The sequence below is a fragment of the Acartia tonsa genome, chromosome 5 (genome assembly GCF_053477335.1).
Source record: "Acartia tonsa isolate MP-2025a chromosome 5, ASM5347733v1, whole genome shotgun sequence".
NCBI lineage: Eukaryota > Metazoa > Arthropoda > Copepoda > Calanoida > Acartiidae > Acartia > Acartia tonsa.
In genome coordinates, this window is record NC_137264.1 from 37,285,477 (window position 1) to 37,310,942 (window position 25,466).

At 30.2% G+C, this 25,466-nt stretch overlaps 1 protein-coding gene across 1 annotated transcript; it reads left to right on the forward strand.

The window, feature by feature from the left end:
• Positions 1-3,924: 3,924 nt before the first annotated feature.
• LOC145320333 (uncharacterized) lies at positions 3,925-25,177 on the forward strand. The gene is made up of 17 exons (XM_080162740.1): positions 3,925-4,021; positions 4,324-4,411; positions 4,822-4,889; positions 5,593-5,680; positions 6,953-7,004; positions 7,332-7,394; positions 10,475-10,571; positions 12,438-12,525; positions 12,847-12,904; positions 15,030-15,126; positions 18,415-18,499; positions 19,319-19,351; positions 19,563-19,638; positions 20,038-20,120; positions 22,071-22,138; positions 23,005-23,070; positions 24,968-25,177. Exons 1-17 carry the CDS (start codon positions 3,928-3,930, stop codon positions 25,000-25,002), a joined length of 1,239 nt encoding a protein of 412 aa, XP_080018866.1. The 5' UTR covers positions 3,925-3,927; the 3' UTR covers positions 25,003-25,177.
• The last annotated feature ends 289 nt before the right edge of the window (positions 25,178-25,466 follow it).

Here is a 25,466-nt window from a genome sequence, read left to right on the forward strand (position 1 = left end):
TAGCCCAATGTAAGTTCAAATCATTAGTGGAAAAGTTAAACATTGTAGATTGATTTTAAAGCCAACAAATGATATTATATTATGAAATATTGGGGACCAGCATAAATTATATTCCAATGTCCCCTCCATCCCTGTAAATACCTGTCATAATTATTAAAGAGAAAAAATATTTAAAGTTACATTAAAAAGGGATCTTAAGGGAAATGACAATGGACAATAAAATGTTATACATTCCAATGATAACAATGTAACAAAAGGAACAAGCTCTCATGTATGAGAGATAAGACAATTTACGATAAAATTACATAAACCCCGAACCACTTCATTATGCAATCTACATTTTCCTGGATATTTTGTCTACGGTAGTCCATAAGTGTACAGCTTTACAGTACATTGTTTCTATTTGTTAAAGCAACACGTATGATAAAAGAAAAAGATTCTTTTTAAAGTAAAATGCTTATATTTCAATCAAAATCTATATTTTTTTATTTTTTACCGATCCACGTCATTATGCAAATCAAAAGAAAATCAATGAGAAAGCGTTTGTTTTGCAGTTTTCTCCACTTTTAAAAAATGATTCTGATAAAATAACAATTTTTTAAGGGATTTATGCATTAATTATAATGAAAAACAGTTTCAGGTAGATTTTAATGATTTTTCTAAATAAGAAATAATTGAAAAAAAGAAATTCTATCCTTATCACTTTAGAGGACAGCTGCTGACCCCCAGTCTTATGGATAAAGCTAAATACATGTTAAAGATAAAAATTACCCTGAAAAGTATACAAAAATGTTTTGTGATGTGTTAAAAAAATCCATTTTAAAATCTTGATTTTGAGGATGATGGCCTTTAAGATGCTCTTACTGGTGGTGAAGGTGAGCTAAATGTTATCTAAGTACATGACCATTACAACAACTTGTCTATTAACCTATGTACCATTTTTTGTAGTCATAGCAGCCTCCAGTGGAGCCTCTCGACATGAAATATAACCATTATCTAAAAACTAAATTATTTACTTTATGAATTTTAGTAATTAAAATTGCAATTTTTTTCTTTTTTAATATTGCTTGGCTGGAGGCTGCTATGACTACAAAAATTGGACCATAGTTCAATATATAAGTTTTCTTCAAAGGCATGCACTTTGATAACATTTAGCTCACCATCACCACCAGTAAGAGCATCTTAAAGGCCATCATCCTCAAAATCAAGATTTTAAAATGAATTATTTTAACACATCAAAAAACATTTTTGTATACTTTTCAGGCAAATTTTTATTTTTTACATGTATTTAGCTTCATCCATAAGACCGGGGGTCAGCAGCTGTCCTCTAAAGTGATAGGAATAGAATTTCTTTTTTTCAATTATTTCTTATTTAGAAAATTTAATAAAATCTACCTTAAACTGTTTTTCATTATAATTAATGCATAAATCCCTTAAAAAATTGTTATTTTATCAGAATTAATTTTTAAAAGTAAAGAAAAGGGCAAAACAAACGTTTTCTCATTGATTTTCTTTTGATTTGCATAATGAAGAGGATCGGTAAAAAATACAAAAATATAGATTTTGATTGAAATATAAGCATTTTACTTTAAACAGAATCTTTTTCTTTTATCATACGTGTTGCTTTAACAAATAGAAACAATGTACTGTAAAGCTGTACACTTATGGACTACCGTAGACAAAATATCCAGGAAAATGTAGATTGCATAATGAAGTGGTTCGGGGTTTATATCCCATAATTTTAAAATAAAATAAAATGATTATAAAACTTTGGATACCTAAAGAACCAAAAATCATGAAACCATCAACATAAGAAACAAGTTTCAACAAACCAGCTCTCTTAAGAGATAAGACAATGAATGACAATTTGAAAAACAAATTACCTTTTCTATTGATAAATATTATTTGTTAACTAAATACAATAAAAGCACTTGAAGTTTTGTCAGACTGACTGACGGACATACAAAATGAATTATAGAGTAGCTTCGCTGAAAACAATTATTAGATATAGAATAGATAGATAGAATATATTTTATCAGAGTGGAAAGTTGTTCGTCAATTTAGGTTGCTAATATCAATATAATTTATTGGCCAGGTTGTTCCTACAGTAGGAGGGGAGGTAATGGGGTAAAGGGGGTGTATGGGGGAAATTATAGAGTAGCTTCGCTGAAAACAATTAATAGATATAGAATAGATAGATAGATACAATAACTTCTTCAAAACTTATCATATTATCACATCAGAACCGCAAATTATATCTAGAGTACAAACAAATGCCGAAAATCTTCCCAAATTCTAATAAAAATTTTCAATGATTTGAGAAAAAAATCTTCAAAAAGTTGGATGAAAATCTTTACAAAATTTAATTATATTCAAACAGGGCTGTAGGTCATTTTCTTATTTCTTATCATTATGTTTATAATTTTGAAAAAAAAAATGTAACTCTTTATACATATAAAGCTGCAGTGATGACACACCATTTTGTATATGTGCTGCATACATATTATACAAAAGAAATTTGTAAAGAAAAAATTGAGACAACTAGCGACACCTTTTGATATTTTTCTGAACCAAGATAAAAACAAGAACAGCTATTATATACAGTAAGACCCCCGAAAAAGTGCCTAATTTCTTAATGTATCATCAAAAATAGCATATATCCGTGTTCTATGTTCATTTCCACACAAGCATATATAAAAAAAATTTTTTACCTCCATTAACACCAGAGATTTTTAGAGCTAAAGTTTTGAAAAAATGACTTAGAAAAAGAATTTTTTTTGTTTCTCATAATTCGGGATGGTTATATTATGTATTTCTGGTAACTGAAGAATGACAAAGAAAAACAAGTTAACTAATTATTTCTTTTTTATTCCATCAAAAATTTTTTATTCTTAATGGCAAAAAATACTACTGGATGAATTGATTATTTGCAAATTTCAGGCTATTTACTTACCCTTAATTTATGAAAAGGATTAATTATGACAGTTGCTCCGCCATTTTTCTGACATCTCAATCACTTAATAGGGGGTTAATTAAGCTTTTGAGACTAAAAAATCATTATGTTGTAATTTCATTTTCTATATAACTTTTTTGTTGTTAAGGTTAGGATTATGAAACAAAACCAATTTTTCTGCTATATCCATAAAGATTTATTTAGTTTTTTAATCAGAACGATTTTGCCCAATAAGTAAGTTTTTTGAAATATCATTAAACTAAAAAGACTCCAAAAATGTGTGCAAAAAAATGCTTTTAACTTAAAACCTAAATTTTTATTTCTGTTAGTAACAAAATAATAGGATTTCTATCTTAATTTTGCTAAAAAAGTCATTCATGTTAAAAGTTACTTTTTGCTCATTCACTTTTTTTGAAAACTTTAGCTATAAAAATCTCCGGTGTTAATGGAAAATTTTTTTTTTATATGCTTGTATGGAAATGTATAGAGAACAAGGATATACATCTGCTATTTTTGATGATACATTAAGAAATAAGGGCTGTATACCCTAAAAGATACTTTTTCATGGGTCTTTCTGTATAAGTAGCAAAGCAAAAACCATCTATCAACTGTTTAGATGAAAAAGTAAAAGTAATTCACACTTGTAAGGTAAGAATAGTAGATTTTAGGAAAAAATTATAATAATCTTAGAAGCACTTGATACTAAACTAGGAACACGAAGAAAGTCACTCAAAAAATCAGCATGTGACGTCAAAAAAATGAGGGATTTTCCATCTCTTTTTTAGGGGTTTTCTTTCCCTTTCCTCCTCTCCTAATCCATCAATTTTATGACGTTATAATTTTCTTTGATCCCATTCTAATTATAATTAATAATAATTCTCCCCACTACTCGTGATTGACAAAACACTGTGCCCGCCACTTCTCATGTTTTTATACATTTAAAAAAAAAAGATTATATTTTTTTCAGAATCAAGATGATATTTTTGTTTATATTTTCGGTGATAATTTTCAGCTTTTCATCTGCAAGAGCCAACCCAGTGAACAACACTGAGAGAGCAGACAAACAAAGTAAGACCATATGCAGTAATGGCTTAGAAACTAACTAATATCCAATAGATTAGAACCATACTGTTTTGTAATGCATTGTGGATGATTTTCTAAGAGTAATAAAGTAAAAATCTTAAAAACCAATAAAAGTTTTGTTAGACTTGGCCTTCGGCCCCTTGGGGCCGACAAAACTGGATTTAATTTAATTATTTTTCATTTTAATATCAATGGGATGCTGACTAAAATAGGCCTTAAATAACTATTCTAAACCTTTATTTCCATTACATTACGTAATATCACTACAGATAAATATTTGTTTGAAGTTGCTGGAGGTATTTTCAATGTGGTGAAATTCCCCAACCTTCCTTGCAGGGCTACCAATGGATTAAATGGAACCTGCATGAGTAAAACGTAAGTCACATTTATTCCTTCACGGCTCCTGTGAATTTTTTTGCTTAGTGACTTAAATTAATTTGATTTAACCTTATCTTACACATAAAAAATATGCGGCCATATTAAGTAAAAAAGATCTTACAAGTTTCTAAGGCTGGCAAAATTATGAACCGAACAGAGTAATCACAAATAATCTAGCCATCAAGCTCTTTTAAAAAGCTGAGATAATATTTGTAGGGGGGGGGGGGGGGGGGGAGGTCTTCATACCTGATGATATCTGGAAGGGGGTCTGACTGTTAGGAATTAACAGTGCATTTGAATTCTTTATTTTCTACGTATTTCTTCTTTTCAAGCAGACCAAACCATCCCAACCGATATGTAAAAGAGTTTAAAGATAATTTCTAAAAATCATTAAAATTTGTTTTTAGAGAATGTCTGTCAACTGGAGGTTCTGTTGAGGGAGGGTGTGCACAAGGGTTCGGATCCTGCTGTTTCTGTAAGTATTTTTCCTTGTAAAAGAGAGGTAGGTTGTCCTATCAGTTTGTACCAAAGATGAAATTGCTTAAAGCAATGCTTTTCTATAATTAGGGTCGGTACATCCGCCCGTCCGGCCGTAACATTTAGGTAACGGTTAGCTCTTTACATTAATTTATACGTGTTATAATTGTCCTATCGATTTCAAATTTTGCACGATGAATCCTGATTTCTAGGAAAACAAATTACAATATTATAAGCGAAGCATCTCTATAACCAAGTCGTAAAATTGTAAGCATATCCTTTAAAAGGAACCCTGTATTTAACAGTATTGCAACAAATCTACGTGCAAGTTTGTCAAAACTCATACATTTATATTATGCCTTTTCCGTTATAATAAAGTTAATGTTCGTTTATCCTACCATTTCAAAGTTTCACTTTTATGGAAGTTGTCATCCTTGTTTAAATTATCATAATTAATTTTGTACTTCTTTGACCATGAATTTTACTTAAAATAATTTTACAATTATTTTCTCCACACAATATTGGAATTATTATTTATTTGATTTCTTTGGGTGACTTTTTAATTTCGATTGAATAGTTCAAGCTAGCAGTGTCAATACGTTCCAACCAATGATTTAAATCATTGGGAAAGAACTATCAATGTTTTGTCAATTGTCCTATCCCTTAATAAACCTGATTATAACGCAGACATTTTTATTTAGATTACACCGAGGATTGTGGGTCAGATATTCTTTACAATCAAACTTATATCAGAAATACTGGCTATCCTAACACTGTAACTGCTCAAACGTAAGTACAATGTGTGAAAATGTATTTCCAACTAAAAAGATCTAAGCAATTGTTTAACTGATTGAAATGTACCTTTCAGTTTTAAAGAGTCATTTACTTAGTATATTTACGATTACTTTTATTTAATGAAATCTTTCAATTTTTAACATTTACAAAACAGCCTGCTTTATTGCATCAAGATCCATGACAGATCTATATAGGAAATAAACGTCTATAAATGAGCTCGAGTCTTCCAATGGTAAAGTGTTTAAAACTCATAGTGCTCCAATAATCCTCATTAAACTCTCATTGACCAAAGCGATAAGACCTTTATCCTATTAGTTTATGGAATGAATTAAGTTTTTCACTTCATGTAGATATTTGAATTACATTGAAGTATCTAATCCTTATTTCATAAATAAAAAATATACGTTCATAATAGGGTAAATCTAAGAAAACTGTATTTTAAAAGAATTTGATTGTGGCGACACTTCCTTTGTGTTTAAATATTAAAACTAAAATTTTAATCATATTAACCCTTTGGTGATGGTAATGTGATAAAAATATAGTTGAAAAAATCTTTTTAAAATCATTTAAATTAATAAATATTTACTTTTTTCTTTTAGATAGTAATGGCAGGGGAGGAAAATTGATTTATTGAGAAATAAATAAATAGATATGTACTTATATAAAACTAGCCAATAGCGATATAGTTATATTGAGCCAACTCTAGTTATACATATTTGGGGATTTTCTAGTAATTTCTATGATAAATTCTTTTGCAAAGTAAAGGAAACCAGGGAGTAAGGGAGGGGACAATGGATCGAATATTCAATCTTTAGGAGTCTCAGACTTTGGGGACTGGCTTAAAGGGAATGTGCAAGAATTTAGCAGTTTCTGACTGAGTTTGGGGACTTGCGCAAGAAATGCCGTTACTTGCTATGTTAGTTTTGAATATATATAGTTTTGCAGACAGAGAGTAGTTCAAATATAAATACACGGCCCCCCTCCCATACTATATTTCACTCCCTTCATCCCCACCTCCTTTTTAAGTAGACGAGAAAGGGAAATGGAGAAGGGAGGTGGAGGAAATAAACAGGATAAAAAGGAGCAGGAAGGCGTGCGGGTCATTATACTTGCCCATCCAGCTACACGCCTGCCTGCCCCTTTTTTCCGTGTTCACATCACTTGCCCTCAAATCTCTTTTTTCTTTCCCTGTCATCTGAAGAGAAAGTTTGAAATCGGTAGGAATATTCTAACCTGTTTAAATTAACGAAAAAAAATATTGTTTAGATCATATGACTGTGAGTGGAAGATTTATCCTCAAAGTGGAGATATTTGCGCGGTAAGAAGACTTATCAAACATTATTAAATGGAAGAAAAAATCACTTATACTAATATCAAAATATAAATATCTCCAAACCTTCTGGGAATCAGAGGTAAATTAGGTGGGTGTTATCGCACAAATCGATGAGTGGACCAACAAACACTTTTAGTTTTAATTATGACTAGTTTGTGCTATCCCTGCATGGGTCTAATTATCATTACTTCACCTAACCTGACTAAAATTCAAAATTGGCAAACTTTAGGTGTATATGTGCCAAGCATTAAAAAAAACTCTTATTCTACAGTCTAAATGTATGTATAATGTATATTGTATGTATTTTTTTAGATTCGATTTGACTTTGAGACTTTCACGTTTGGCCCACCTAAACATAAAGAATCCGACACATTTGTAAGTATAAAATTTGCTTTTATTTTATCAAATCAGATAACATAGATAAGAATAAACTAATCTATTTATAATACAAAGTAGTACGATGTCTGTCTGTCTGTCTGTCTGATGCTTAAGATCTCAGTAACCACTGAACCTATTGGGCTCTACTCTTCAGGGAATATACCTACTGGTCCTGGGACTTTTTCTTTTTAAATCTAAATAACACAAAAATAGGTTGATTTAACCTCTTGGGGCAAAGCCCCTAGAGGCTAGGGGCGAAGGCGCTAGTATGTTATAAAGCAACATCATGCTTGTAAACTTAACAATACAAACTTTCAATTGTCTGTCTGTCTGTTTGTCTGTACTGAAGGATCTCGCTAACCGCTGAACCGGTCGAGTTCTCCTTAACAGGGTAGCTTCTCATAGGTCCCGGGAAGGTTTATAACTATTTTTGGGGAGGGTACCACCAACCTCCCAAGAGAAATCGCCCCTAGAAAAAAAATCCCTCCCCCCCAATTTTTTTTTTAATTTAATTTTTTTTAACTAAAATTAAAAATAGGGGGGGGGCAACCACCCCCCAAAAACAAAAAAGTTAGTGATATAGGGATGGTACACTGGGCAGTTAATTAGATTTTAAAGTTATCTTAGAAAAATTACTATAATTGAGCAAAAGATCTGGATAATTAGAAGTAAGTAAGGGTCCAAAATATTTGCTATTAGGTGATCACATATTTTTTGTTGTTGTGAATAGTCTGTAATTGATAATAAAGATTATGTCATTAATTTTAAACAACTTTTTCCAAAATAATATGATAGCTAAATCAGTTTGAAGGTTGAAACCATTTTTATAAAAGCAGAAATATCATTTATGATGGCAGTTTTGACTCTCTACAAGGATGACATCATCCATAAGTAGCAAAGCTGGAAAAAATATGAATGGATATCGGAAAAAATTTACTATAGAGCAGTGTCATTCAATAATAATTTGGTAAACTTGATAAAATAGAGCCGGAAATCATAAAGCCTTTAAAATCACGCAACCTTTTAATCACGAAAATTTAAAAATCTAGGATCGATCTAGCACCACAATTAATGGACAAATCTTAATGAAACCTGATGTAAATATGTAGAAAATGAGCAAATTTAATACCTGATAATTTCAGCCTTCAATCCTGAATAGGAATAGAGAAAATCGTGAAAACTTTTAAAATCTAGGAATCGATCTAGCACCCCAAAAACAAATATTGATAAAACTTGGTGAAAATTATGTAGAATGTAAAATAAATTGTTATTACTATTATTACGTAATTTATTGGTTTTTAATTAGTTAAGTAACATAAGATCACAAATACAAATTGTTGAAATATAAAATTAGAAAATTATTTAAAAATACTACATAAACTTTATTTTCAGTATATTTCACGTGATTTGTCTTCTTTGACTACTCATGGATCTTATTCAATTTCTTTCTTCGACTGGAATGGCTGCTCTCGAATTTTTTCTTAGGATGGAGTTACCTAGCAGAAGTATTTTTCTACCAAAATACCTAGCATTAAATAAAGATTTGTGAACAGGTCCAGCTGATGAAAGTATCACTCGTCCGAAGGTATTTGTGACGTAATTTTACTTGAGGTTGTATATAATACATTCCACAAACTGTGCAGCACTGTGTTTGGGCGGTCCTAGTTGTCAGTTGCCTCAGAAAACCTGTCACGAATTCCATACTACAATCACACAGAGAACCCGCCTCATTTACCATAATTGGCAGGGCGGGTATAGTGTGAATAAGATTAAGCTAGATGTGCTATAGCCCACTGGGAAGGGGACAATTGCTGGCAACACAGTCAAGTTCAGGCTTTTTAGTGCCCAGGAAGAAAAAAAATAAGTATTCATACCAGTATATACTCTGTGACAGGTGTGACAGGAGGCATACAATGGCGGAAACTACCAGGTTTAATTTTAAAACGCGGCTGCGCTGGTAATCCTGCAGGAATTATAATTGTTCAAAACTGCCTGACTCAACTTCTGAGGGTTGGGAGGCAGCTCCATGACTACCTAGAACCGAAGGTATGTGTTCATCAACTAAGATAAGCATTTCTGGTGATGGCAAGGTTGGGGTGGTCAGGTATGATGAATTTTGGGGTTGTTGGAAAGCGGCGACTTGTACTGCAGCTGTACCTAGCAGGGGACTTCATCTTGGTGCCGGTAACTTCCTCTGGTGTCTGTTGATATCATTAGCCACTACTCCTGAAATAAAAAATAATATTAGTTGAAACAAATGATTTTACGTTTTTGAGTGGAAAATTGTCAATGCTAAAATTAATTTTAAATAGAAATGGAGTATATATTGACAAACGTTAAGGCTACCAGAAGCTCTGTCAGACAGAAAGGCAGACATTTTGAGCTTTGCCACAAAAAAGAGAAGATTAATTGGCGGATTGGAGCTTGTTTAAACCCGCCTACCCCCCCCCCCCGCCCCCAAAACCCATCTTAAATCTCTAAAACAAAGTGAATCCTTTTATTAAAACCTAAATAAGGATTGGATTTATCCTCTAAATTAATCCCTGAAAATTTCAGTCCTCTGTCTGGAAAAGGAGTCGAGAAAATTTCAAAACATAAAAATCTAGGAATCAATCTAGCACCCTAATTAACAGACAGATGGACAAAACAATGTATAGAATAGATGAGAAAATATCATGGGAATCTTCACTAAAAGTTTCAGCTGTCTATCTTTAATAGGAGCCGAGAAAATCACGTTTCGCCCATAGCGTTACGGACTGACTGAATGACTGACTGACAGACAAACAAAGTGAATTATAGAGTAGCTTCGCTACTAAAAATTGTTGTAATGAATGATTTCTTTTTCCCCTCTCTGGTTGATGATGATATTATTTTTGTGACTTACCTGAGTTTCATTTCTATGGAATGGTGCATTACAAATATCATATCGGCCATGAGGATATCAAGAGAGGGGAAAATTAAATCATCCATAAATTTTTTTACAGTTACAAAGCCATAATCAAAGGTCATATTTCTGCCTTTATAAAAATGATTTCGCCCTCCTTGCTGTAAAGTATCTCCAAAAACCAAATGTTTAGTCCTGCGAGGCTGGTAGCACAGATGTTGTCAAGTTTGAGACTGCTGGAAATCAGTGGAATTATTTGAGGCTATGCGGGTACAACCCAGGACATCATGGTAAGCTTATTCAGAAAAGTAAAAATCTACGTTTCAGTTCTTAGAGTTGGACAAGTTGTGAATGAATTGTACATCTATAATGCCCACTACCCCAATTGATTTATTATTACATGGATCTTACACGAGATTTTCATGTTTTATAATAAAGAGGAACTCTGTAGCGGACTAAAAAACGACCACCCCATCCCCCTCCCCTCCTACTGGATAAACGGCCCGACTAATAAATGTGAGGGGAAATTACAACCTAAATTGACGTTACTGTTTCTCCTGTCATAATATCCACTTATATTATACATCTATTACTACCCCATATAAAAAAGCTAGTTCAAAATTATTCACAAGAAAGGAGGCATATTATCAGTAGTGTATGTGCCCATTTAGGCATTAAAAAACCTCTTCTTTAAAACAGCCACACCACTACAAATCCCTACTCCCACTCCCCCCCCCAACCCCACTCTAAATTTTTTTATATAGTTTATAATTAGATTTTGGGGGGTGTTATATCTATAAAGCTATTCATCGCAATAGCTTATTTTAGGGTTGGTTAAGTTTTAAGATAGACAAGTTTCACATTTACACAAAAATTTAATATACATATAATAAGACAGTGCTTCTTTAAACTGCAATAGATTGTAGAAGGTGCCATGCCATTTAACAACAGTTTAAAGGATTATGACTACTAAAATGAAAAGCTAAAAGCAAATTAAATGAAATTCAAAATATTTATTTTAGCCATGATATAAAAATGTAATGCTTAGATTAATGCATAATTATACACTGTTAAAAATAATTTTTTTTTAGCATCAGATAATACTATATATTCTTCACATTAATGTATAGTATCAATCCGTACATTCTAGGAAAAAAACCTTATTATGATACAAAGAAGATTCCAATACTGTATTGAGTAATACTTAGTGTTCTATGGAGTAACATATAGTACTAAATAATGTATTTGTCTGTATAGTATTATCCAATACACTCTTTGGAATAATATTCAATACGGTAGAAGTAAGTTTTTAATACTCTCCTTCGCAATTTTTGATACCCTCTATCATAATTTTTGATACTCTGTAGAGTATGAAACTGTTTTACTTTGGATGAAAGATCAGTTTATAATATATGATTATTATATGTACATATACATTTTGTTATATCAACAAACATACCAAGCAGAGCCATAAAACATTAATTTAAATGTAAATTTAGTAAAAAAATGACTTTAAAGATGTTTAGGACTATACATGATCCTTAAAAATAAAAACTATGGTCAGTCATAATTACAAAAATCAAAACTATAAATCTGAGCATAAATAGTAACATTTCATCTTTGTCTAAAACGACCAAGCAGAAACACTTCCATGAGAGGTGTGCACGAATGGTGTCTGTTTCAATTATTCTTTACAGTACAGATTCGTACCCTAGAAGGTATGAATAGTTACTATTTTAATAAATCATTCTCTTGCGTATTGTCTGATACTCTACAGCGTATCAAATAGTACTAAATTAATAAACATTTCTACAGCGTATTTTCCAGTACACTAGAGTGTATCAAATAGTACTATTTTAATAAACATTTCTGTAGCGTATTTTCCAGTACCCTAGAGCATATCAATCGATACTAAAAAAATGTATGGGTTCTGTATAGTAATAATTATTGTGTTATATAGTATTACATAGTGTTATATATTAATTATATAGTTGTAGCGTACTTACAGTTCCAATACTCTCCAGAGTATCAATTGATACTAAATAAAAAAATTATTATTAACAGTGTATAAATGTGTAAATTAGCTGTTATTAGGCATACATGAACACCAAAGTTTTTTTAATCGAGCTGATTATAAGTTGACATATTTCATTTAGTTTACATTGACATGAACACCCCTGAAGAAAATGGTTATGGAAAAATAAACATTCATCTGGATTATTCACATTGGGCCGATTTTTCCAGGTAGGCTATTTTAAGGGTGAGTGTAATGTTGAACCTGATTAAACTTATTTTCTTCTGAAATATCACAAATCTTTCTAAGATTTATGTTTAGTCTTTGAATTTTTTCTAAGACAAAACCAGTTATAAGGTATAACCAACAAGTGAAATAAATCTTAAATAATATTTAAATATTATTTAATTTTACTATTTTACTATGTGTTGCCCCCCAACGTCAGCTGAATATCATGTATAGGTTTCGTGATTTTGTCGAATTAATTTAGTTTTTGGTATAAGCTGAGACAAAGCAGGCTCAGGCACTAAACAGTTTACCTGTATTTTTAGAACCTGGAATATTATGGTGAGCCAGATTGAATGTGGGAAACCCTTCACACCACCTGCGGTAAGAATTCACAAATAAAATATATATATTTTTCTTGTTTTCATTCAAAACCGATCAATATCCGTTGAAATGGAACCGTTTCTCATCAAAACAAAAAAATATGTCTTTGGCATCTCGGGGCTAAAAAAACTGGCTTTAATCTTGTAATTGTACATTTTATATCCGCAGAAAGCTGTTTATAATACGATGCGAGAAATAACTATTAATGTATGTAAGAATTAAGCTTTGATTATTACTCTCTATGTTATTATTAGAAAAATTTACATACATAGCAATAGCATTACAGACATACAGAGAACAGACAAAAAAACACGTTTCCATTAGCTTCACTTCTAAAAAAATATTTAGCAACTTTAAAGTCTGCACTTGGCCCTCCACACAGTTTTTACAAGTTTTGCCAACTCTCAAAAGTAAAACAACAACTATCTATAATACAAAGTGTCTGTCCGTCCGTCCATCTGAAGCTTAAGATCTTTGTAACCACTGAACCAATTAGATTTTACTCTTCAGGGTATATACCTATTGGTCCTGTGGTGGTTTTAAGCTATTTTCTTGGGGAGTGGGACACCCCAGCCCCCCAAAAAATGTTTCCATATTTTTTTCTAATTTTAATGTTTTTTATGTTTTTATATATTTTTATATTTTTGATACTTTTTTATACTTTTTTATATTTTCTTTATATTTTAATTGTTTTTCTTCTTTTTAAATTTCTTTTCTTCTTTTAAACTTTGTTTTATCAAATTCAAAAAGATTGTGAAAACTTCCTTCTCCTGTAGGGGTGAAGCCCCAAAAAGGCTAATAGCAAAGAAATTTTAAAAAACAATAAAAAAAAGAAAATTCAAAGGTTTTAAATAATATACAGGGTGCGGCACATAAATCTGGACTTTTTCTAATTTGTAAACAAATGAACAAAAAATCGTCAATTTTAAACATTTTATCGAATTTTAAAAACTGAGAGGCAAAATAGGTATATAACTATTAGATTATTCAATAAAACCGCCGCTAGCCTCAATCACCGCCCCTACCAGCCCCCTGAACCGCCCGCAGGCCCTGGTTACCATGTCCCTGTACAAGCTGGCAAAGTTCTCCTTGATAGTGGTATTGGGGGAGGTCTTTGTGGTATAGGCACGTCTATTGGTGCATGCTTCAAAGTAGCTGTGGGTCAAATAGTCTAATGGATTAGGATCTGGGCTGCTAGGAGGCAACATTTCCTTAGGGACGTGAGTAACCGCAGGATCTAAATTCCCATCTTTCAAGCTACCCTTCGACACGGCGGCTCTTATCTGGGCCACAGTTGAGCTAGAACAACGTTTTATACCTTTTTGGAAATGGCATGAAGATTTAGTTAGGGTTGTCAGCGCAACCCATAGTCTAAAATGAGATTCAAGGTTCCATATGGGCCCCTGTAGACGAGAATCGTAAAATTTTCAAGATTTTTGGCCGTTTTAACATCTTACAATCTGCCACGTTTCAATTTGCCGGAGTACTACGGCCAAGCCAACTTGAAAAAAAGAACTCCAGTAATTTCTTGTACCTAACTTATGTATCTAACAGTACCTTCAGCAAGTTTCATGAGCAACCTGCGCACTTCGAATTTGCCTAGTTGAACATATGCGCTGCCAGCTCGTAGTACACGTCCTACATCGTCCAAAGATTTTTGTGGGTAAAAAGGTCATTACCTAAGCTTTTCATAGTGGGGTCAAACGTCCTGATCGGTCAAGTAGTCTTGGCGCTATGGCCGTTTAAAAAAGTCCGGATTTATGTGCCGCACCCTGTAAATCAATGTAAATAAATATAAAAAGTTATAAAGAGTTATAAAATGTTATAAAGAGTTATAAAATGTTATAAAATACAGAAAATATCTAAAAAGATGTAAACAAAATTTTTAAAATTCTCCCCCGAACCTTAGTATTATATAAAGTAAACCGATTGAGTTCTTCTTCCCTTAGGTCCTGGTATGGTTTTAGGCTGTTCTTTTTTTAGATTATTTTTTGTAATGGTTTTGGGCTATTTATATACCCCTTTAAATACAGATCTCCTTCATAATAATGGCGCAGATGCAAGAGGACTATAATTTAGTGGTAATCCTGTTAGATGATAAAGTTAAAAACCAATTAAATTTTAGGGATGTGGACAATATTTCTATGGTAATAATGGAGTTGGCGTAATAATGGCTTTCAACTATGAACAACCTGTCACAGATTATATAGCAAAACTATTAGGTATTTCTATTAGTATAACTTATTAATAACATATCAATTTGTAAAGATTAATAATATAATCATAAGAATTTTAAATTAAACTGTTTTTAATCTATTTTAAAAAGGTATATCAAAAATATACTCTGACACCTGTAGAAACATACTGCTGAGCTAAAAATACAAATAGGCCCCCAAATAAATTTTTGGGTGATTTTGAAGTTTATTTTTTTTTTCATAGATTGAGAAAGTTTTTACAGATTTTAATTTTTTATATTTTTTGGTAAATTATCAGCTTTTAGAGTATTGTGCTTCATAAATATTGTACTTTAGTATAGAGTAAAATTAGTTCTTTTGATTTCATCAAAATTCATTAAAAGATTAATTATTTACAATATATCAATAAACTAACATACATACTATTAATACTCAGTATTATCCAATAAGAAATCTTGAATTCTTTAAAGAAGGTGTCTTAACTTTTATTTTTATAGCTAGTCCATGTTTTTAGAAAGTAGTAAAGGGTGTTAAAAAAATAACTGATCGCTCACAATTTAAACCACCATAAGTACTTAAAATCTTGGAGATAGACCCCAAAATGTTTAGTTTTTGATGGGGCATGTAAAGACCTTTCTTTAAACACCTTAACAAGGTTTCTAGCTCAATCTATGCCAATTTGACATAAAAAAGACATTCCCATCCAACTTTGAGGCATGACGGCTCTGTCTATTCCTAGTTCTTGATGATTGCCAGGTCTTTCTTTTTCATGTCAAATTGGCTAAGATTGTGTTAGAAACCTTGTTAAGGTGTCTTTACATGCCCCATGGGGTCTATCTACAAGATTTTAAGTACTTATGGTGGTTCAAATTGTGAGCGATTGTTTTTTTTTGGCGTAGGGCAAATTTCTCTGCAAGGGCTAGGTCTTAAGCTCTAGGGCTCTGGAAGGGTGAGTAGATTCAAAATTCAATATTGTTTTCTCATTGTCATTGCTTGGGCATGAATTGTTTTATTTTTTACTTACTAAAAACACCGACTAGTTATAAAAAAAAGTTAAGACACCTTCTTTCAAAAAGAGTGTTTACACAAAGTGACTTATTTCCAATATAATTAATTAATTTTTATTTAATTAAAATAAAAAGAATAAAATATATACACATAAATGATACATACTTTTAAAATAAAAAACCCTTAATATCTGTAAAAACTTTCTCAATCTATTGTCAAAAATAAACTTAAAAATCACCAAAAAAAGTTATTTTGGGGCCTATTTGTATTTTTAGCTTTGCAGTATGATTCTAAAGGTGTCAAAATATATTTTTTATATACCTTTAAAAAATAGGTTAAAAACACACTGCGAATTTTAAAAGAAAAAAAGTTGACCCTCAAAATTTCACCTTAAAGTGATACTTTTCTAATAGTTTATAGTCCACTAACTCATAAGCAGTAAGAACTCAAATCCATTAAGTCCCTTCTAACGAGATATTGGCAACTTTTTGCACACATTTTTGCAAACGGCAATTATTTCCTTTATTTGAAGTTTTGGATAATAACATTTTCATAAAAGTTTTCAGTAACAATCATTTAAGATCCATTGTTGAGAAAAAATAACTGAAAAAATGTGTTTCCATGCAAAATAAGCTTAAAATCTAATGATTTTAAATATTTGCGATTTAATGGTAAAAAAGAATATTTTTTTCTTTTTGATAGCCTGAATTTGTTTAATTTTGTTTTTTATATAATCTATTCTTTGAATAGACATGCATATTCTTGCAGATTTTTTAAAAAAATTAAAAAATCAAAAATCGAAATTAATCAAAATTTATCTAGAGCCTTTGAAAAATACTTTTGATATTTTTAACCTATATAATCAATAAAATTAATGAAAAATAAAAAAGTTTTATAAAACAAACTTTTGGAAAAGGTTTAAGATAACTTCATAAAATTAGCATTTAAGTAGGATATATTTCTTGTCTATTTTAAAAATGCAAATTAAACATAGTTAACGAATATTTAATTAGCAAGAATAGTAATAGAATATTTCAATAACCACTTAAACCTTTTTGTGGCTATGTTATTTATTTAAACAGAAAATCTATTTTGTCAGAATTATAAAAATAATGAAATATTTTCAAACAAGCTTGCAAAATAAACGTAATTTTATCAAACTTCCTCACAGTTTTTAGAAGATATTGTTGTAAAATATTAATTATTAAAATAAAATCTTTAATTTACAATGTTTAAAACACCTAAAAGTAAATTCTAAGCAAAATTAGATTTATTCTCTAGATTTAGAGTAGCTGCGCTACTTAAAAAAACATCTAGTATTGAAACCTACAGCTGATCAGAAATCAATAGTCATAAATTGGTGGTTTACAGATATCTAAACATATATATACACCTTACAGATTTATTTTTTAAAAGGAATGTAAAGTATATTATACGAGATGTCATTTAGTCAAATTTTAAACAAAATAATTTTCATTAATTCATTAACAAAAAATAATGTTATAAATTTAAACTCACAAAGAGACTATTGTGTATTTTATTATTATGTTCTTTCTGCAATCTGATTCAAAATAAACTTTTTCTCTCATTCAAGTCAGGGATGAGTTTAGTACCAAAAAAAATAAAACAAGTTGAAATACTTTTAATTTAATTTGATATTATTGTATAATATTTTCTTTTATATATAATTTAAGAAATATATTTATAAAATATTTACCTGTCATAAAGACGACATATAAAAAAAAGTTTGGTAATACTTTATTTCGAGTCTATCATGCAGTGAACAGTTTATAGTCTATTTATTAGTGAACCAAAAATTGAAGTAGAAAAAATAATAATTGTTATATTGACCTTTTATTATTTTAATCTGAACTATAGTTGGCTAGTATTTTTAACACTAAAATGAACCATTAAAAAATGAGGAAAAAAGGTTATCTGATTGGACTTCCGAAAAGTGATAAATATATTAAAAAAGGACCTAACCCTGCTGTAATTAACTAAATTAATTCCAAAATATTTGGTATTTTCAGCTGATTTTTACATGATTTTTGGGGGGCAACACTTCATAGAAAAGACGACCTATTAAACTGACCCACAAATATCATTTAAGATGTATTTATAAAAAAAATGTATAGTCGTACATGCACAAACATACAAAATGAGGTATTGTACTTTTGTAAAAAAAAACATGACAATGTAATAAGAATTTTATTAGTACGTAAATAATAATTTGGGATACTTGAAATAACTATTATCCTATCATGGTTTTACTTGCACCTATGTGTTATAAATTTGTTTATTGTTTAGGAATCCACACAATTTGTATTAGAAGAGAAGCTGGAATGTGCAAAATCTCCTACACCCCTCCAGACTATGATGATGATAATTATGGGTAAGTGAGATTTGAAGGATGTGCAAATAACCGTCCTTCAAATTCCTTAGCACGTAATTTAGTAAATTCTAAAATATACGGTTCAATTGAGGGCAGCTGTGTCTGATGGTAAATGTGTTAAAATTTTATAGTTGCGGCTGATAGGGATGGGATAATGGATCTAAAATTAATTTTTTTTGGCTGTCTTGGACTTGGGTAATGGAACTAGTGCAACTTTTGTTATTTTGGCTAATTTTAAAGACTTTGGAAACTAGCTTACATAATGCTGCTGAATTTGTTATGATGGTAGCAGACCAAAAATCAATAAAAACAATCAATACAAACACTTCAAATTTGTTTTGAATAGAATTTTATTTTAGTTCTAACAATTATTTGTTTGCAAAGCTGCTCAGCATTATGAATCTGTGCGGTTAGTTGCAACTGAGACATCAGAGCCATGGAATAAACAAAATTATTTTAAGATTGTATGAGCTCTACATGGTATTTGAATTGTCTGGCTTTTTATGTTTGACAACTTATGCCCAGTTCACAAACAATTTTTAGAGGTCGACCTATTTATTCTGTAGGTTAACCTAAACATGTACTACTAACAAATGCCTTTAAAAATCAGTCAACCTAAAGCTTTGTTTGGTCAACCTAAAATTTCCACAGGTTGACCTATGTCTTTTGTGAACTAGGCTATAGCGTATTTTACAGAAAATGTACTAAAATAAATTGCCATTAAAAGTAAGAATCAAAATGCTTGCTATAGGCAATATCACAGCAAAAAAAGAATAATTTATTATTTAATAGTTATCAATATTGTAAAAAATATTTCAGATTCACTGTTAATGGAAGCCCATCTTTGACAAGGTAAGAAATTTTTACAAATATGTACATATACATACATATTAAATATGCATCAAAAGAAGCTAAGTTCAGAGTAAAGTTAAGGGCTTGTCAGAAAAAATTAATTTGAAGTTTTTCTTGCAATTTTTCAAACAAAACAAAACGTTGGATCATTTAAAAAATATTTCTTATTTATCTATTTCCAATTATGTGGCTATGATATGCTGTGTTTTAGAGGAAGGAAGTCATGTACAAATAAAGAACCAGCTACTGGTGGAGAATGTACAGATGATTTTCTTTATATCGCTGGAGTAAGTAAATTTTTATGACATATTATTATTCATTTGAAAAAAAACCCAAGATTTTAATGAGTATTAACAAAAAATACAAATTGCTGGGACGTCATTGCATTTCTCCCTGAAACATTCTGCCTAAAATTATTTTCATTACTTTTTTTAAAGACTAAAAAGACGATTTTTTCTTGGTGTCAGCTGACCCGCCTGCTATGAGAGTCTTTCACGATTGTTAGTTCTAGTAGGTTAGCAATGACCTCTCCGAGTCCATAACCTTGTGGTTTTAATTTGATTTGTATCACCAACTATCTGGTAACATTCATTAGTATCTCTTATATCAGGATATCTCATAATTTTCAAATTTTGAGAGTGTTGAGGGATTTTGAGAAGCTCTTTTTATAATAATTTATTGTATAGGCAACATCGACTGGGGACGAGGATTATGGACAGTTAATTTCTCCTGTTCCATCCACTCCCTCTCAATACCACACTTGTGACAGGTCAGATAGTTTATAAACTTTAAAAAGATCATTCATAATTAAACAATCAGCAATTTCATCCTAACTGAATGTGAAGCATAAATGATCATTTTAAGGTTAGGTCATATTTGATATGGGTTAGAAGAGTCCCACATAGATTGGGTGTTTCAGGATAAAAAAATCCTTACAGGAACATAAAACAAGAAGCAATAAGAAATGGGAGGTTTTGTAAACCACCACAGATTAATTAACTCACTAAGACTTCAAAACCAATTAATATGCCCAGGATTAGAACAAATTCTGAGTTGTACAGAAAAATGTATCGTATCGTATCATAGAAATTTTCCTTGCACAGTTATGGAATCTTGACCACAAAGATTTTTTTATCCAATCTTGACAAGTGAGGTATTTTTGGAAAGAGGAATATATATAGCAAACGCCTATGTAAATTAGAAAATCCGCAGAAATCATAATTGCAAGTTATTTGCAAAAATCTGCAATGTTAATTTGCAAAATTAATTTCATGCCTTAAATGACAGATTTATAAACAAATCTTTTTATGAAATGTGTTTATCTATAAGTTTAGAACATACTTAAGGCAAAAAAAATTTCTTTAGTGTTACTTTTTTCACCTTATATATGAAAAAAGCAGTTTCTTACATTTTATGATAAAAAAAAGGTATAGGAACAAAAAATATGTTTTTTCTTGATGTAAACACAATAATTGGCATAAAATCTATCATCCTAAATGTAAAATCAGATATAGAATCCTTTTTAGAGTCAATATAGTGCAAAAAGTAACCAAGATATTTTTGCAAAGTATGATAATCTAAAGAAAATAGTTCTTTTTGCTTTTGATATACATATCAGATAAATGTATATAAAATTAGTGATCAAAAACTATAAAACATGTTATAAGTTTTTTCAACATTGTCATTGATTAAATTGCACTTTTAGGTTTAAGAATTACTGAAGTAGTGCAAAAAAAACTCTTTTTATGAAGTAATTAAACCAAATAAATGCAAAAAAACAACTACAAAATGGTCTACTGCATTATAAAAAACGCCTAATTGTTTATTTGAATTTATTTTGTTTAATAACCTAATAAAAAGAGTTTTTATGTGCAACTTTGGTAATAAGTAAACCTAAAAGTGCATTTTATTCAATGATAGGGTTGAAAAAAGTTATAACTTGTTTTATAGTTTTTTATCACTAATTTTATATACATTTATCTGATATGTATATCAAAATCAAAAAGAACTATTTTCTTTAGATTTTCATACTTTGCAAAAATGTCTTGGCTACTTTTTGCACTATATTTGCTCTAAAAAGGATTCTATATCTAATTTTAACATTTAGGATGATTGATTTTATGCCAATTATTGTGTTTACATCAAGAAAAAAACATATTTTTTGTTCCTATACCTTTTTTTATCATAAATTGTGAGATACTGTTTTTTTCATATATAAGGTGAAAAAAAGTAACACTAAAGAAATTTGTTTTGCCTTAAGTATGTTCTAAACTTATAGATAAACAGATTTCATAAAAAGATTTTTTATAAATAAGTCATTTAAGGCATGAAATTAATTTTGCAAATTAACATTGCAGATTTTTGCAAATAACTTGCAAATATGATTTCTGCGGATTTTCTAATTTACATAGGCGTTTTCTATGTATATTCCTTTTTCCAAAAATACATCACTTGTCAAGATTGGATAAAAAAATCTTTGTAGTCGAGATTCCATAACTGTGCTTGGGTAACAAAAATAGAATTACCCTTTCATTTTAGTGTCCGCAGAAAGCTGTATAAAATACGATGTGATAAATACCATTACCAGTATGACCCAGGATTCACATAATTTAACTAGAGTTTTGCCATGTTAAAAAATCAGATAAACATATGGACTTAAATGATTCTGTTTAGTTTTTACAATTCGAACACTTTACTGACTGATAATATTTCTTTTAAGATTTTGCGGAAAGCGATTGTGTAATCTTCATAATGCCTGCATTGATCAGAATCATAATGTTGTTATTTGTAAGTATTATTATAACTTATTTAGAATCATGATGTATATATATTAACATTTTCAGTTAATACCTTATTAATATACTAGCGGCTACGCCCCTAGAGGCCTCTAGTGGCATTCAATTTTTTTTAGATATCTAATTTAAGAAATAATTTGTCTATGGTCAATCAGCTGTTAAATTCATGTCTCTTCACGGCGCCACTACACTAGCGACACTACGCGGCGGGAATATTTCATTTTTTTCGATTTTATTTTGATTTCTCTAAGGAGGGTGGTGGTACCCTCCCCCAAAATAGTTATAAACCTTCCCAGGACCTATGAGAATCTACCCTGTTAAGGGGAACCCGATCGGTTCAGCGGTTAGCAAGATCCTTCGGTACAGACATTGACAAACAGACAAACATCCTGTTACTTTAGGTTAAGGATTTGAGTAATAACGTAGAGCATCTTTATATTGCAAGACCAACAACTTGCGTGCACAACCTTTGTATTAAATTTCTTACTATGAATGGTAATGCGTTGGGCCTGTTTTGGGCTTTAGTATTAGTATTACCTCTCTCCCCTTACCTTTGCTATTGGTATTGCGCATCTGACAAAGCATCAGAAGGAACAACTTTCATGATAATATTTATAATCTTCCTGGCTGTCCATCTGTCCATTTGTTTCTTCAAAACGACCGTCTTCAATAGTGTAAGACCTTGCTTACTGCTGCACTATCTGGATTATGAGTTTTAGGGAAAATGAGGGGGTAAATAGGTAAATGGACCCCCCCCCCCCCTCCCATATTGCAAGTATTAAGATCATCCTGGGGCCCCCCGAGAGAAATAAACATAAGATCATTTTCAAAACCAAACCTAATAAATAAAAATTTCAGCTAAGCGCTTCCCATTTGAAATTCGAGTCGTCTTTTCTGACCACAGTACTTCCAATGTGCTCAAAGGTAACTAATAATTATTATCTTTCTAGTAGCAAGCTTCTTTATAACTGAATAATACCCCATCTTTGCCAAGCTTAATGCTTTTTCTTACTTCCAAATATTAAACATTAAAAATTATTCCGTTTCTCATAAGCGTTCACATCTTTCTTGAAGAGTAAATGGAAAACAAAAAAATGTTTGCCCTATAAGAAGAAAACAAAAGTTTTAGACATTTATATCAAGATTAAATCCTGAAAGAAGGTGTATCAACTTTTTCACTTTTTATTTAAGATAGCTAGCCGGTTCTTTTAGTAAGTAGTAGATGTAAAATTTTTCATAGAATTCAGATATGCAATCGTTTTTTTTGTGGACCTCTTATTTTTTAAGTAATTTAAGTTTTTAAAAAAAATAATTAAGTCGGTTTTAAGGTACTAAAACGCAACAAAATAAAAGAAGAAAATGGCCAGTATGAACAAAAATAGTAAGATCTTTAATTTGACACCTTACTTTTAAAATTATGTTGAGTAATTATTGAAGAAATCAATTTTTTTAACCTTGGTTTAATCAAAACTTTGAAGTAAAATATAATCTTCCACAGGCATAAAAAATATGGGTTCATATATAACTTTAGAATCAGAAAAATATTATGAATCCATTGTAAGCTAAATTGAAAAAGTTTTATAAAACTATTATAAAAAATATAAGTTTATTTTAAGAATCATAATTTTCGGCTTTAAAGGGTTGAACAACAATTTGAAAACTTGAAACTTGAAATAAACCTAAATAAATATACATACAATGTAACAGATATTTTTAAACACAAGAAACAATAAAGCATTTTTAACTGCATTGTTTTGAAGTTAATAAACAGATTGAAGCATATTTGTTCATAATTTTTCGTTCTTTACATGTTATGTAAGTATCACTATTTTCATTGTAGTATCTATTGTATATATTCTATGAACATTATCCTTTTTTTTTTGTCAATTCTATTGGTTGAGGTTTTGAGGTTAAGCTTCCCGATTAGTCAATTTTTGAGACTTGTGATTGGCTAGTTTAATAGTTACAATTAAATGTTACCTGTAAAAAATAATACGTTAGGCCATTTTTATTATTTTTATTTTTTTACTTTTTTCAATTTTGCTTACAATGGATTCGTAATATTTTTCTGATTCTAAAGGTATATATGAACCCATATTTTTTATGCCTGTGGGAGATTATATTTTACTTCAAAGTTTTGATTAAACCGAGGTTAAAAAAATTGATTTCTTCAATAGTTACTCAACAGAATTTTAAAAGTAAGGTGTCAAATTAAAGATCTTACTAATTTTGTTCATACTGGCCATTTTCTTCTTTTATTTTGTTGCGTTTTAGTACCTTAAAACCGACTTAATTATTTTTTTAAAAAACTTAAATTACTTAAAAAATAAGAGGTCTACAAAAAAACCGATTGCATATCTGAATTCTATGAAAAATTTTACATCTACTTCTTACTAAAGGAACCGGCTAGCTATCTTAAATAAAAAGTGAAAAAGTTGATACGCCTTCTTTTTAAAATATTCTAACGAGGTTTTTTTTTGAGAAAATTAGATTTGAAAATTTCTAGTTCAATTTTCATCCCCTAGGAGTTACTTCATAATCATGACAAGAAAAGCAAAGATAATTTATTTAAAATTTTGAACAAGTTTGCTTTTATAAAGTACTTCATAAAACCACTCCTGAAGGGAGTTTTCTGAAAGACTTCATAAAAGCAAAGATGTTCAAAATTTTAAATAAATAATCTTTGCTTTTCTTGTCATGTTTTCTTCTTATAGGGCAGACATGTTTTGTTTTCCATTTACACATTAAGAAAGGTGTGCGTTGACATTATAACAAAATCAAATTTAAATGGAAAAAAGTAAAATCTGTGTTTCTAATAAAGGTTACAAGCTCAACTATTGGCAGTCAAAATGTTAGTACAGCAGAATACTAGAGATATTCACAAAGAAGATGTTATGAAGGCACTATTGATTAAAGACTTTTTTCAGATCGAATCTCCATTTTTGTAATTTGTTATTTATTATTTGTTATCTATTATTTACTATACTTTTCTTTTGCACGTTTCTTATTTTAATAAAACAAATAATTTTTAGATTTTAGTATATTACTGTTATTATTTATAGCTGATAGAATGATATTAAGACAACATTTATAAAAACGAAGCTGACTAAATTTAATTTCATGGATGTGCTACAATTATAGAATAGCTACTCTCTTGTACACTTAAATTCAAAATCGCCTCACTGTTTGTACGGTAAGACCTTACTAACAATTTAAGACCCATGTAGGAAGAAACAATATTCCCCTCTACAAGAAAAAATACTGGCAATCTTGTTATAAATTGAGGAAATTCTATTGATTGACCATTATTCTTCATTTTT

Coding starts and splice junctions, on each gene's coding strand:
- LOC145320333 (XM_080162740.1), top strand. CDS start 3,928: ATGATATTTTTGTTTATATTTTCGGTGATAATTTTCAGCTTTTCATCT. Junction 12,905..15,029: donor AACCCTTCACACCACCTGCG/GTAAGAATTCAC, acceptor ATTAAATTTTAG/GGATGTGGACAATATTTCTA. Junction 19,352..19,562: donor GGAAGCCCATCTTTGACAAG/GTAAGAAATTTT, acceptor GCTGTGTTTTAG/AGGAAGGAAGTCATGTACAA.